General features: G+C 41.2%; 1 protein-coding gene across 1 annotated transcript in view; it reads left to right on the plus strand.

Moving 5' to 3' along the window:
• kcnh1a (potassium voltage-gated channel, subfamily H (eag-related), member 1a) overlaps nucleotides 1-16003 on the plus strand; it is a 128164-nt gene that overhangs the window by 16161 nt on the left and 96000 nt on the right. The window contains exons 3-6 of the mRNA XM_036594047.1: nucleotides 1528-1634; nucleotides 3857-3985; nucleotides 7547-7665; nucleotides 10291-10683. Of these exons, the coding sequence (XP_036449940.1) occupies nucleotides 1528-1634; nucleotides 3857-3985; nucleotides 7547-7665; nucleotides 10291-10683 (748 nt within the window). The remainder of the gene's footprint in view (nucleotides 1-1527; nucleotides 1635-3856; nucleotides 3986-7546; nucleotides 7666-10290; nucleotides 10684-16003) is intronic.

The raw sequence follows: 16003 nt of genomic DNA on the forward strand, positions 1-16003 counted from the left end.
AATTAAAGAACGGTAGTGTCGGAATGAGTACTGATTCAGGCTGACAAGATGACACAAGATGACACACTTCTGCACCTTGTGATGCACAATTACTGTGCACAAGTTATGGCAGGTTTTGTATTGTATATTTTAAAGGAAACCTCATATCTCCATTTTGGTCGTTTTTCAGTGTTTGACATAATTTGAAAATGCATGTTGTCCTTTATTTTGTTTGTAAATTTCATGATGAATGGGCCAAAAGAAATGACAAAAAATGACTTTAAAAAAGTCTGGTTCCATTGACTTACATTAAAAGTAAAGTAGGTTTTTTTCTTCTCCTGTAAAGTTATCATTTTGGAGATACGAGATTTTCTTCTGACAACAGCGTTATATTTTCAATGTATTAAACTCAGCAAACAAATACAAATTGTGAAAATCAACAAAACATCTAATGTAAAGTATTCAAACCTTTGCATTTGACTGTAGTTATATCTTAACTATGAGCATGAAAACACTCTGTGTACATAGAGCTGCATTTACACCTACAAGCTGGTCCCCATAAAGTAAATCTTGACATTTTAAGATGAAGACATGTGTCAAGCTTAGTTTTAATGTTAGGGTTAGTGTTAGGCTAGTAGTTATAGTTAAGGTTTGGGTAAGTCTCAAGAAAATGAATGGATGTTGTTGCAATGTCCGCACAATGCAGAAACAAACGTGTGTGTGTGTGTTTAATATTTTGTTTGGTTTATTTGCATGAACTGAATGTTCCCACAATGATAAGAATGCATGAAAATTCTGACATTATGGGGATATTTCACATTTGACACCGACCAAATAGGAAAAGTTTTAAAACTTTAAAAAGTCCATTGTTAAATAGGATTCATTATTAATCATGTTTATATTAAAATTGCAGTTTGAACGAGTGCAGTTTTCTAGTCTCAAGAGCTGCAATTTTAATTTATAGTCTATTTTATCAACACTGATGTCTTAAGTGGTGTTAAGTGGAGAAATTTAAGCTGATATCACAGAGCTTATATATAGTGACATCATTAAAGTCTTCAGAGGAGCCAAATTCAAAAGCTGGATAATGTTTGGTTTTATTCAACATTGATAATTTGTTGTTTTCTTTATCTTTAACAGTGTCTGTCGATCATGACACGTAGACCCTGTCGCACAAAATACATAGATAAATATGACTGTAGTTATAGCTTAACTTTGAGCATGAAAACACACTGTGTACATAGAGCTGTATTCACACCTACAGCCGAATCTGTCTATGCAAGGCAGCTTTAGACTTTGCCTGAAAGATTTTTGCTTATATGTTTGTGTTAGACTAAAAGATGCAGCCCTCTGCTCTGCACTGATTGCACAATTGATATTTCATAACCGAATCTGCGGCTGGTGTACTGACTGTGCTTATTGTGAACATTTTTCATCAATACCCTTTTAATGGACCTGTGAAAAACTGCGACCCAGGCTAATGCTGAGCTGCGAGTAGTTTGATTTGCATTTTCAGCGAAGCTAAATGCCTGCTGTCATCTCTTTCAGCTTTATGTACGGGGAGCTCACGGACAAAGACACGACGGAGAAAGTTCGGCTGACGTTCGAGAACTATGAGATGAACTCGTTTGAAATCCTGATGTATAAAAAGAATAGTGAGTACCGAAGCCGCAGCTGTGCACGCACACACACACACACACACACACACACACACACACACACACACACACACACACACACACACATCCATCAGGTCTGCGAGTATTAGGAGCAGGAACACAGCAGTCCTAGCATTACGCTTTATTATGCTAATGCTGGTAGCAAACCAAATGAATATTCATGAGCTTGTTCAGTCTTAGCAGTGTGTTTACTTTTGTAGAGAAACAACTTCTACAGTAATAATCTGTCGACAACATGGGGACAATGACTACTTGGCAGAGACATGCTGCTTTGGCCTCTGTGTTTGTGTGTGTGTGCCAGGTTTATACCACGTTGTGGGGACCAAAGCCTGTTTATGCACTAACTTTGTGGGGACCTTTCTTCCTTGTGAATAATATAAATCATCAAATTTTTAGGTAAAGACATTTTTTAAGGTTAGGGTAATAATACAGGTAAGGGTTAGGGTTAGGTTAGTAGTTACAGTTTAAGTTTGGGTAAGTTTGCAGAAAATTAATGGAAGTCCCCACAATGCAATTGTGGGTGTGTGTGTAACTGAATTTTCCCAGAATAATGGGAATGCATGAAAATTCTGACATATAGGGATATTTCACATTTGACACCTACCAAAGAGGAAAGGTTTTCAAACTTAAATATATTAATTCAAAGTGCCTCGTTTACTTGGGCTGAAAGATTAATCGTGTTTATATTAAAATTGCAGTTTAAAAGAGGGCAGTTTTCAAATCTCAAGAGCTGCAATTTTAATTTATTGCCTCTATTTTCAGCACTGATGTCTTAAGTGGAGAAATTTAAGCTAATAACACAGAACTTGTATATGTTTAGCCTGAAATGTTACACCCCATCACATACCCCTCCACCACACTGTCAGTATGAGGGGGTCAGGATTGGATTACTGACCAGACTTTTGGGGCCGGTGTCCAGAGGTATTGGCGGTCTCAGACCAAAAGGCTTGAGAAAGGTCACCATACTGGGGACAGTCCATTGCAGATGTAAATTAGATGAACAGGTAGCCTATGAAAATGTACTAAATGAATGAAATAAATAAAAGAATGTTGTCCGTTTTCAGGTCTTTTTTCTATTGTTGCCATTCAAATGAAATGTTAGCGATTACTGCTCAACTTCTGTTTTTGCATTACGAGTCAGTTTAGCTTGAAAGAAAAAGAGAAGACCTCCTGATTCAAAACCTGCACAAAAAAAGTGTTCAAATCCTAAATAAAATCTCCAGATCCTACAAAAAGTCAATATGTGGACACAATATGATGTTGCACATTAATTTTGTTCATTTTATAGCAAAAACCAGGTACATTTGCAGAGCTTCCCAAAATGCACATGAAACATGAATGTCAATGTGGTTTAATATCACTTTTCAGGTCTTTTTTAAAACTATTTTTCTGTCGTTTTTTGTATTTATTATGCATATTTGTTGGACTGCAGGACTCCAAGGACACTTGTGCCCAAGGGCCTCATGAAACCACCATCCGTCCTTGGATAGGGTGGGATTTCTTACCGTTGACACTGAAATATAAAAATGCTTACTGAGGTGGCAAATCTGTTTTTTTTGGCTAAGAAAAATATGAAACTGTGGAGGAAAAAAGTCTGATTTCTTGATATTGGCTTAAAGATGTCTCAGTATGCGCTAATGTCCTAGCATTGGCTAAAAAATCTAAATGAAAACACAGACTTACTTTGCTCTGCTTTAAATTTTAGCTCAACTAAAGCCACTTTTCTCGCACCTCTGACAGGAAACTTTTCCAAAAGTCCAAAATGTCTTTCAACATTCCATTTTTTACGAGGCTGAAGTTGCTTCTCATTCACCAGCTTATTGTTTGAATTTTGCTGTTCCACCTTAAATGGTGCAAGAACAGGAAGATTCAAGCAAGAAGCTGGTGGATGAGAAGCCAACTTTTTAGTGTTTGAAAGTTTCTCATTGCAGAGACAAATCTCTAGGCGAGATTGTTGTTTGCGTTGCTATGTGACCAGCAGTCTGTGCTGTGCTGTGTGTTAAAGGGTGAATTGGCAGTCATACATTAACTTCAGCATTAACCATTTATTGTTAAAACTCAGCAGAGCTTTATTTTCCAGAGCTTTTGTTATCCAGAGCTGCATGTTGCCGACCCTTGAGCTAAAAGAAGGTATAGGCAATATGTAATTATGGTGCAGCTGATACATGTGAATCTGCTTTTGTTTGTGTTTTTCTCAGGGACGCCAGTGTGGTTCTTTGTAAAAATTGCTCCCATTCGGAACGAACAGGAGAAAGTGGTGCTCTTCCTTTGCACGTTTAGCGACATCACAGCTTTCAAACAACCCATAGAGGACGACTCTTCCAAAGGTAAATGCGATCTAACACGTCTGACAGTCACACTGATATCATAGGCTTCTTTCCAAGTTGTCTATACACTCTCAAAACTGATGGCCACTAATTTAATGTGTTATTTCTAACACGTCTGTTTGTCCAGTTCAGGTGATACATTTTGTGTCACTTTCAATACAGCAGTGGATTAGCATCACATTTAGGGCTGCACATTAGTTGACAGAGTTGATTAGTTATTGATGATGTTCATTATGAAAAAATTGCTTTGTAATGTTCATTTGATTTATGGTCATTATGGCAGACTGCAGTGATCTACAACAGTGTTTCTTAATGAGTTGAAATGCACCTTTCATTTCTGAGAGATTGAAGGACGCAGATGGTGCAGCCTTGAAGACCCCTTAGTCACCCACAATCCCTCACGTGCAGACGGAAACAGCTGGCAGGATGCTGCAGCACCAGAGTTTGGAATTTAGTGTTTGAAGATCAAAATATGTCACAGTGCATTTAATATCGTCAAAACATAAGGATTGAATATCTGAACCACCACTATTGCTGCTTGAAAATCTCTTACTGCTAAACCTGAAGGGGAAGAGTCTAATTTCTTTATTTTGCTCTGCCCTGTATATGATGTATGATGAGGAGTCCACCACTGACAAGCTAGAGGCATGGAGACTAGGGGTGTGTCTCAGAACCTAGTGAGCTCTCTAAGTAGCCACTGTCTACATAGGCAGCTGTCTAAGTATGCAGCGTTCCAACCGTCATCTATCCTTATAAGATAGATAAATGAGACGCTCTAGTTAGACAGCAGTGACGTCGCCGCTTGTTCCCGCCCACTGCACGAGACCGGCGTTTACTGACCTCAGCCGTCAGAATCACATTTAGCCAACACGGATCTGCTCTGGCGGTTTATATAGCGATTTTAACTGTATTTGCTCTGAATGAAACAGCAAAATAGACAATAGTTGTGGTCAAACACGGAAAGTATAGGCTATTTGTGCACCTTTATGACTAGAAAACAGATAAATACCCCAGAAAATCAGAATAACTTACATTTGAAGATGATGTCGCTGCTTGGTGAAGCGCTTCTGCCCGCCATCTTCAAACAAAAGTTGCGCCGCGCTGCATCGCGGGATTGCCTCAGCGGCTGAGGAGACATCCGATGCTCTCTAGATATTTGGCCAAAATGAGAGACCTCAGTAGGCAGCATATTTGAGATATCTAAGAATTGGGACAGTCTTCTTGTCGGGAGCGACATATTGTGACGTAAAATGCTGTCTATGTAGAGAGCTCACTAGGTTTTGAGACACACCCAAGATGTTCAAGAGGTCAAACAGAAGCTGCACCTGTAAAAGCCCAAAAGCACTCCATTATTACAGGAACAAAGCTATTACAATATAAATGCTTAATGAGAACGTACATTACGCTGGTCAGCCGTTGGTCCTCGGACACTTGTATCAAATGTTTACAACAGGGGTGCACAACTCCGGTCCTGGAGGGCCGGTGTCCAGCACAGTTTCGTAACTCAAACACTCAAACACACCCAGTCAACCTGGCAATAAACAGATGAGTGTAATCAGTTCTGTTTGTGCAGTGAAATCACCAGATTGTGCTGGACACCGGCCCTGCGGCAACAGAGTTGTGCACCCTGGTTTAGAAGGAAAGGATACTTCATTTTACTATTTCACAATTTTAGATATCATGTGAACAACTGTTTTCCCTGCATTTTGGACAGTCCCATACGCAGAAATGCAGGAAAACAGTTGTTCACATGATATCTAAAATTGTCAAGGTGCCTCACCAAGCAAATCTGTGTTCTAGGTATTTATCCAAAGAACTTTATTGTTAGTTCAGAACACATAACTTTAACTGAGTTTGGGCTCCTGTGGGAGAATGTGGAAAAGTGTGGAAACCTTTATAAGAGGTTTTTGGAAGTCAAGGTGCGCAGTCATACCGAAACTGCTGTGTTGCTGAGTGTTTTTGTTGTTGTTGTTGTTGTTATTTGTTAGTGTCTTTTTGTTTTGTTTTGCTTTATCACTTGTTAAATTAGTAAAATATGTGAACTGCTGCACTTCCTTTTCTGTAACAATGGTGAAAACCATGGCTACAAGTTTCATTGTTCAACTTAAGTATTGTTATCGTGCTTTTTTGTCTTTGTGTGAGAAATACGTACACAAATTGAATAAAAAATATAAAATATGTCACAACGCTTATAAAAGTAAGCTGTGACATTTTGGTGCAGTCAACTGAAGGCCAATTTATAGTCCAGGTGACGAGCGTCGCTCAGCAAAAAATAATGTAAAAGTGACTAAATTTGTGTCCGCTAGGGTGTCGCAGTCCTCGTCATGTGCATCAAAAAATTTAAAAGGGCGCAGACGCTGTCGTGCACTCTGATTGGATAGAAACTCGGAGTTCTACGTTCTGGATCGTTGCCATGGTCATGTTGTACAGCTATGTTTACTTTCTTGCTCTTCCGATGCTTTCTGAAACAGAACGGGTTGCCAGCTATCCAAAACTGGGATCAACATATGTTTATATGATGATTTGTTTTCATTTTCTAACGTTTTTTTTCGTGACTGTGATTCCTTTAAATAGTAGTCCAAGAAGAAAACGCACCCTGTGACTGTGTAATTTCCCCACACACTGCACTTTTAGACTAACTGGGATTTTGGGAAAAACTGTGAATCTGGCAACCGAGCATGACGGAGAAAGAGCGTGAAACATAAGTAGTATTTCTAGTTGCCGTAGCGACCCTGCAGCTTCAAATCCTACTGTTAATGCGGTTTGACTGTAGCAGCTGTTTTCAGACTGTTCTGTGTGGATTCTCTGCTGCTTCTTTAGCTGCATCGTCATACAGTTTTTCATAGAAACTGCAGATGATGTTCTTTTCCGGATGATCTAAAAAGCAGCATTGTCTTATTTCAGACCTTTGACCGCTTATCAGAGCTGCTTATTTCTAGACTGGAACCAGCTTATTTTAAGATTTCTTGTCAAGTAAAATGATATTGCGTCATGGACAGATAATTTTACTAGTATTAAGTTATTACATACTCATATTCTGTATTTATTTCTTGTAGGACCAAGAAATTCTGTGATTAAAGGAATAGTTTGATAGCATTAACAAGTCCTCAACAGGCAAAACAAACTCAAATATGAGTTTTTTTCTGCAGATTATTGTGCACAATTTCTGTGGGGACAAAACATAAAACATAAAATGTTCCATAACTTTTGCTCCAGCCACATTTTATGTTTGTTTTTTCAATATATTAAATGCAGATGAAAATAAACAGTAATTGTGCAATAAAACATATGTGTATCCTCTATAGAACATGTGTTATTTTCTTACTTTTAAGTTTAGTTATGTGCTTGACAAATTTTATATACATTGTCTTTTCAAATATGCAAATTAGTCAATAGATTAATTGATCATGGAAATAAACTCTAGTTAATACACAAAGATAGATTCAAATTGTGTGTCCTTGTGACACAAAACGTGATATAAAATACCAATAACACAAATCCTGTGTTGTTAGTTTCACATCATTTTTAAAAGCATGTTAACAATCTTGTCCGTGTGTGCAGGTTGGGGTAAATTTGCACGCTTGACCCGAGCTCTGACCAGCAGCAGAGGAGTTCTCCAGCAGCTCCAACCGACCGTACACAAAGGAGAAAACGTACATAAGCACTCCCGGCTGGCTGAGGTATGCCGTGCATGTGTGCACCGTACACATACAAACAGCGGCATAACGTAGATCCCCATGACAACAGCAGCGGCACAGCATCCAAGATCAAACTGTTAGGATTCATACAATACAGCCCTCCTCTCTCTAACACTGCCTCAGCTCTCCAGCTCTCGTTCCTAAAAGAAAGCACTGAGATGAAAAGAGCCTATGGCATATGGTCTGTTTCTATAGTTCTTGAATTAGGGTCATTTCACACTGTACAACAGAACAAAAAATGAAACCAAAAAGCACTGAAGCGTTTTCTGTCTTTTCTTTCAGATGAGAGTTCTACTGCGTTGCTCTTCTAGGCGTCTCGATATCAAAGCATCACTAGATATCAAAAAACTTCGAACAGTAACGCAGAAGTTCCTCACATCAGGCAAAAGTTCTGGATCGATAACAATGTCAGCACATCAGTAGCCCACTAGGCAAGCAGGTGCAGGTGGTAGTTATAGTATTTTTATTTAAAAGCCACTTATTATGTGACGATTCCACCAAGACAGGCTGGTTCTTGTGCTGCCCTGCAGTGCTTGTTGGACTTCTTGCTTCCCGTAATTTGTAATTACAAAGTCATAAAGTTCTTATAAGAAAGCTTATTCTCTCATTGGCCATCATGGCATCTCCCTTAGGCAGTTATTTCCTCTCATATAAACGCGTACTCCTGGGGTGTGTCCCAATACCTAGTGAGCAGGTTTAAATATGAACAGTAAATATGTAGCAGTTTAAATAAGCAGCATTTTTGTGCAGCATTGAGTTCTTCAAGGGTTCTCTAGTAAAAAAAAAAAAAACCTTAACATGATTAAATAGTTCTTTGCATCGTGAAAGTGTTCTTCAGATTGATGGGACAGTGTGTTTTATATGATTTTATACAGAACCTTTTTGAAAATGGTTCTATACAGCACCAAAAAAGGTTCGTTGTTTTTACAGGCTTGACATCATCACAACAGCCAAACCCTTTTTGGTGCTATATAGAACCCGTCCAAAAAGGTTCTATACAGAACCATATACCAAACATTCTTCATCAATCTGAAGAACCATTTAATGACGTGTGATCATGCAAAGGATTTTTTGATTGTTCATGGTTCTGTATAGAACCATTATCTTTACTAAATAACCCTTAAAGAACCAGCATTTTTAAGAGTGTATCTAAGAAGTGAGGCAGTCTTCTTGTCTGAGGTCGCACATTTTGATGTGAAATGCCGTCTATGTAGAGAGCTCACTAGGTTTTGAGACACACCCCCTGGCTTTCTGAATGGAGAGAGAACTATAAACCTCGAAGTGAAGGTTACAGTAACGTTCAAAAGCATGGCATGCGCCATCCCCCGGGCCCCGATGACGGCCGGGAGAAGGAGGGTGGGGTCTGAACTCCATGCAAGGACGAAGCCCTGCAAGGAAGGCGGGGAAAGGAGAACCGCGAGTGGGGGGCAGCGTGCAAATCCTGAACACCACCAAGGGGCGCAAGTGACGGCAGTAGGAGGACGTCAGCCACCAGAGATGGGACGCCAACGGCCATGAGAGGCACGAAGGCGGGATGCGAGTCCCGAGGGGGACGACCGCATGCCATAAACATATTTAATTACTGGTAAAATCAGACAAAATAGCAACTAGTTTGTTGGCTCAAATAATAAAAAATAATTGTTGTACACAACATGGGTGGTGTTTCTCGCTTGCCTTACAAACAAGGCGATTGGCTGTTTTTATTGAAGGGCAAGACTCTATAATACGTCCCTATGTTGAGTGTTATTAACTGTCCCCCTCATTTCTGAACCAGTGAACTGTCTCCTCCACTTGTTATAATGTCTTAACTGCTTTGTAGGGAACATATGCATCTCTAATTTTAGCTAGTTAGCTAACCTGGTCTGGCTGTAACATTTAGCCTCATTGTGAAAATGTACGGTAATGACAAAAGTCACCCATCATTGATTTAATTTCTAGTCAAAATGACCATTAAGTACAAGTTACCTATTCAGCTTTCTTTCTTTTCAGGAGACTTGCTTTCAGTTTTGCTTTCAGGATTTCTGCTGGGATATTTTCCCACATGTTCATAGTTCAGTCTTAGAAGTTGGTTGCATTTTTTGCTTTTCGTGATCCAAGTAAAAGCCAAACGTATGTAGTGATGTTGAGGTCTGGACTCTGGGGTGGTCAGTCCATTGCTCTGAGAACAGCAGCAGCTTTGTGGTTTGATGTCTCCTTTTCTCAGTGAGGTTCTTCTTGGCTGCTACACATCCTTTCAGACCCACAGCGCTTAAACGTCTTCTCACAGTGGAAGGATGGACAGAAACACCTGTGGATGTTTTCAGATCTGAAGCAGCTTGATTTTCTCCTCTCTCTCAAAGATGGAAGCTTTAAGTGCTGTTTATCTGATGGGGACAGTTTTGGTGGTTTAACACGTCTTACATGGTTGTTCCATTTTCTACACCTTTAATCATTTTTTTGGGAAACCCTACTGTTTTTTTGTGGACCTTGATGCAGTCAACAGTTACACATGCAAGCAAATTCCTAGGGACTATTTGGCGACTACTAACATAAGTTGCATTTAGAAAAATAAAGAATGACCACTGCACTCACGGCACTCACCCCTTGCTCTAACTGGTTCCCTTACAGGTGCTCCAGCTGGGCTCTGACATCCTCCCCCAGTACAAGCAGGAGACACCCAAGACCCCGCCCCACATCATCCTTCACTACTGCGCCTTCAAGACCACCTGGGACTGGGTCATCCTCATCCTCACCTTCTACACGGCCATCATGGTGCCCTACAACGTTTCTTTTAAAACCAAGCAGAACAACGTCACCTGGCTGGTGGTGGACAGCATTGTGGATGTCATCTTCCTGGTGGACATTGTGTTGAATTTTCACACCACATTCGTGGGGCCGGCCGGAGAGGTCATCTCCGACCCCAAGCTCATCCGCATGAACTATCTGAAGACCTGGTTCGTCATAGACCTGCTGTCCTGTCTGCCCTATGATGTCATCAACGCCTTCGAGAACGTGGACGAGGTCAGTGTGATTGGGGAATTGAAATCTAAACACTTTCTTATGCTCAGTTACAGTGCTGACATTTCTATAATACTGATTTGAGGCTGCTACATAATACTAATGACAACACCTTGTGAAATGTATTAATGCGAATGATGGTGAGAAAGAGTTGGATCATCGGAATAAATGTGAGACTTTAGTAGCAACCTGTTTTCAGATAACTTGCCTGTGCACCTCCCACATTGGTCTATAAAGCGAGATTTCCTGCTTTATAGACTAAAACCCCTTTCTGATGATGTTTCTCGAAGGTGGATGCAAAGTTTGGAAGACTGCAAGTGCTTTGGGGTCGACACTCGGAGACAGGCTTTTTGAATATTTTCACTAGTTGGCTAATTGTTCAACCAACCAATTAAGGTTAGCATCACTAATGCTAGCTCGCACACATACACCGATCAGGCATGACATTATGACCACCTCCTTGTTTCTATGCTTATTGTCCACTTTATCAGCTCCACTTACTATATAGGCGCACTTTGTAGTTCTACAGTTACAGACTGTAGTCCATCTGTTTCTCTGCATACTTTGTTAGCCCCCTTTTACCCTGTTCTTCAGTGGTCAGGACCCCCATGGATCACCACAGAGCAGGCACTGTTTGGGTGGTGGATCATTCTCAGCACTGCAGTAACACTGACGTGGTGGTGGTGTGTTAGTGTGTGTTGCGCTGGTCTGAGTGGATCAGACACAGCAGTGCTGCTGGAGTTTTTTAACACCTCAGCGTCACTGCTGGACTGAGAATAGTCCACCAACCAAAAATATCCAGACAACAGCGTCCTGTGACCACTGATGAAGGACTAGAGGATGACCAACACAAACTGTGCAGCGACAGATGAGCTATCGTCTCTGACTTTACATCTACAAGGTGGACTGACATGGTAGGTGTGTCTTATAGAGTGGACAGTGAGTCTGATCCACTCTTACCAGCACAACACACACTAACACACCACCACCACGTCAGTGTTACTGCAGTGCTGAGAATGATCCACCACCCAAACAGTGCCTGCTCTGTGGTGATCCATGGGGGTCCTGACCACTGAAGAACGGGGTAAAAGGGGGCTAACAAAGTATGCAGAGAAACAGATGGACTACAGTCTGTAACTGTAGAACTACAAAGTGCACCTATATAGTAAGTGGAGCTGATAAAATGGACAATGAGTGTAGAAACAAGGAATAATACATCATAATGTTATGCCTGATCAGTGTATGTATTTCTTTACACAGATCAGTGGCTAGCAGCCAGGATTTGTTGAGCACTGTAGGGATTTCCAGTAGCTGTGTGATGTCTGTGCATAATGCATGCTGGGTATTGTAGTTAGAGAACACTAATGGACAAAAAGATGAAAACGATATAAGATCATAAACTATGTTAAACAAATGCTGAGAGATGTAACAGCGGGAGCGCCACAATAATCCATCCCAGTAGCTAAGTAAGTTCTAGACTTACCAAAGACACTCCAACAATCATTAGATGGCAAAAGGACAAGTGGCCTATCACTTACAGCTTATCACTCCATTTGCTCAGATGATTTTAATGCTAAAATGCTTTTGAGAAACTGAGCCAGGATCAGTACTGAAGAGGCAGTTTTGGAGGAGCGTGGTGTGTGATGTTGGTGATGAAGATTTATCAGAGGCATGTTGTAAATGGATATGTATGTATTCATATAATGATGAGAACAATAGTAAGTGCTAGCCTTAGCATCTGCAGAGAAAGAGCAATAGCATAGTAGAGGAAAAAGTGACGGTCAACAGACCAGGAGCCTTTCACAGCCCTTACCGAAGGTAGTGGACAGCTGTGTGAGTGTGCTCAGAGGGTGACATCTGCAGTAATTGCATGCTGTGAGATGCTCTTTTCAGGCGCTTTCCTAGGAAGCATTAGCGCTAGCTGTCAGCACGGATACCAGAAGGAGTAACCTTTTAAACTGATGGAGGACCAGCTGTTCCAGGGTCAGCTTTCTAAAGCTTAAATATTAGGAATGCATCAATCTGGGTACTGGTATTGGGTATCGGTCTGATACCATGCTCATTTACTCATACTCGACTGAACCAATACTAACTTCTGATAGCAGCTGATACCATGTGATGTAAGCCTAGTTAAGTTAAGTGAAGTGACCCTTATTAGTCCCACTTTAGCCAACAGTACGTGACTGAAGTGCCCTTGAGCAAGGCACCGAACCCCCAACTGCTCCCCAGGCGCTGCGGATAGGGCTGCCCACCGCTCCGGGCAAGTATGCTCACTGCCCCCTAGTGTGTGCGTTCACTAGTGCGTGTGTGGTGTTTCACTGCACAGATGGGTTAAAGGCAGAGGGGAAATTTCCCCATTGTGGGACTAATAAGGGTCACTTAATCCAATAATCTTAATCTTTAGGTGGAAAAGTTAAAGCTGCTTCATTCTGTAGTGGTTTGATATCCTTAACGGCGCTGCTGAGATTGCTTGAATAACTTGTTTTAAAGTGCTTCAGTAAAGTGGAAGTGGTCAGAGTTTCGAGAGGGTAGCAGCTGTCGCCGTGTGCCTCGATTTCCCAGAATGGCCAATTACAGCATGCGGAGCCAGGAGGTCAAAGGTCACTGTACAGTGTCAGTCTTATTTTTCTTTGCTGCTGTGTTATTGATTCTGGATATGTTTGTTACAGCATGCATGCAGACACACACACACACACAGACACACACAGAGCCAGAGCAAAGGCAGAACTAAACAGAAGTGACCGGCCTTTGCAACGTTATCAGCCCTGTTTCTCAGGATTGCAAGCCTGTCAGTGAATATCTGCTGGTCTTAATGGATAAAGCATTGCGTTCAATTATAGTCGTGGCAGAAGGTCTCTGACTCTCACTAGCGTGAAGATGCATTAGCTTTAACCCTTAGAGGACCAGAGAAGACTTTACTAAACTGTTTCAACGTGATCACATGATTACATAATTAATTACACATTTATGTATGTCAGGTTCGAATCTGCCCTTCTGACTCTTTTTTGTTTCCAAGTAAAAAATGACGAAGCTTGGCCAAAATTAAGGAGCTCTGTCTTTCGACAAAACAAGACAAAAATCAGATTTCAATCATAGTAAAATCTAAACAACCTGCACTTTCCATGGAGTTTCTGCTTGTTTCAGTGAGTGAGGAATTATTCATATAAATTTACAGCATGACAGTCCCGTGTCCCTTTTGTCTCAAAATGAACATTGGCCTTTTTGATGAGCTTAACGTGGCACTGTGGACAACTGGTGGGCAGGTAGTTTTCTTTTGTCTGTAATTTTATAAAACAACTTCAAAACATGCAGTAACATTAGCTTCAGTTTTACAGTGCATGGGACAGTAAATATGTCTCATATTTGGCAATAAATATAACATCCACATAAAGGAAGCAATGTAATGTTTGTTCATAGGTTTTATTAGCAGTACATGTAGTCTTGGTCCAAATCACTGCCTCATTTATTCTGAGACCTCCCCCGACTGTGATCGGTCCTAATCGCTGCCTCATTTATCCTGCGACCTCCCCCGACTGTGATCGGTCCTAATCGCTGCCTCATTTATCCTGAGACCTCCCCCGACTGTGATCGGTCCTAATCGCTGCCTCATTTATCCTGAGACCTCCCCCGACTGTGATCGGTCCAAATCACTGCCTCATTTATCCTGAGACCTCCCCCTATTGTGATTGGTCCTAATCACTGCCTCATTTATCCTGAGACCTCCCCCAACTGTGATCGGTCCTAATCACCACCTCATTTATCCTGAGACCTCCCTCTAACTGCGACTGGTCCAAATCACTGCCTCATACATCCTAAGAACTCCCCCTGTCTGTGATTGGTCCAAATCACCGCCTCTTTTGTTCTGAGACCTCCCCCTGCCTGTGATTGGTCTAAATCACTGCCTCATTTGTTCTGAGACCTCCCCTTGACTGTGATTGGTCTAAATCCCGTCTCATTTGCTCTGATACTTCCCCCTGACTGTAATTGGTCCTAATCACTGTGTAAGTGAAACCTCTGAGTGTGATTGGTCCACTTCATCAAGTGAGTTTCCAGTGAGTAAGTATACTTACGACAGTGTGTTCAGCGGCAGTTCGGTTTTCTTTGGTTGTTTGTACGGCCAGCTTCAGTGTGTGTAACAGGCTGTATGAAGACTCACAGCACATTTTGTGTGACAACAAATGGAGCGAAAGACTGTCGGTGCATAAACACCCTCCAATCACAAACCCTGATCACAAGTGCTCACTAGAGACACCTGTCTGTATCTCTCCTCATCTCTTTCTCTTTCTATTTCTCTCTCTCTCATTTCTCTCCTTCTCTATCTCTGTCTCTATCTCACATTCTTTCCATCTCTCTCACTTTTCATCTCTCTTTCTGTATCTCTTTCTCCTTGTTTCTGTCTCTCTCTCTCTTTCTCTGTGTATCTCTCTGTATCTCTCTGTATGTCTATATATATATATTTTTGTCTCTCTTTTCATCTATCTGTCTTTCTCTATCTCTCTGTCTCTCTCTTTTCACCTCTCTCTACCCATTTATCTCTTTGTATCTTTCTCTCTATGTCTTTGTATCTCTCTCTTTTTATTTCTCTGTCTCTTTCGTCATCTCTCTCTGTATCTCTGTCTCTGTTTTCATCTCTCTCTCTATCTCTCTCTGTCTCTCTCTCTCTTTCTCTCTCTATCTCTCTCTCTGTATCTGTCTATCTCTCACTCTTTTCATCTCTCTTTCTCTCTCTCTTTCTCTCTCTCTCTCTCTCTCTCTGTATCTCTGTCTATCTCTCTCTCACTCTTCATCTCTCTCTCTCTCACTCTTTTCATCTCTCTTTCTGTATCTCTCACTCTTCATCTCTCTCTCACACTCTTTTCATCTCTCTCTCTCTGTAGCTCTCTGTCTATCTCTCCTCACTCTTTTCATCTCTCTCTCTTTTCATCTCTCTCTCTCTCTCTCTCTCTCTCCCCTCTTTCTCTCTCTCTCTTTCTCTCTCTCTCTCTCTCAATGGGTGTAAGGCTTTGGATCGAATCTGGCCGTTTCTCTCTTTGCTGGTTAAAGCTGAGTCTGAGCGCTGCGCTAAAGTTCCGATCAATCGCTTTCAGCATAACGATTTAAACACAGCTGCCTGTCCACGTTTAACGGCCATCAGGATCAATCCACATCTCGGCTGGCCGGGCCGAGTCACAGTTACATGCCCTTTTAAAAGAATGTCCTGCAGAGAAATAAAGAAATAAATACAACGTATGCCGAGCAGTTAATCCACAGTTTGCAGACAGGGGTCAGATTAACAATCAGATATTCCATAGATTTTCAGTATAGTTCAGTACAAAACGTCATT

The sequence above is a fragment of the Colossoma macropomum genome, unplaced genomic scaffold (genome assembly GCF_904425465.1).
Source record: "Colossoma macropomum unplaced genomic scaffold, Colossoma_macropomum, whole genome shotgun sequence".
In the NCBI taxonomy this organism is placed as follows: Eukaryota; Metazoa; Chordata; class Actinopteri; order Characiformes; family Serrasalmidae; genus Colossoma; species Colossoma macropomum.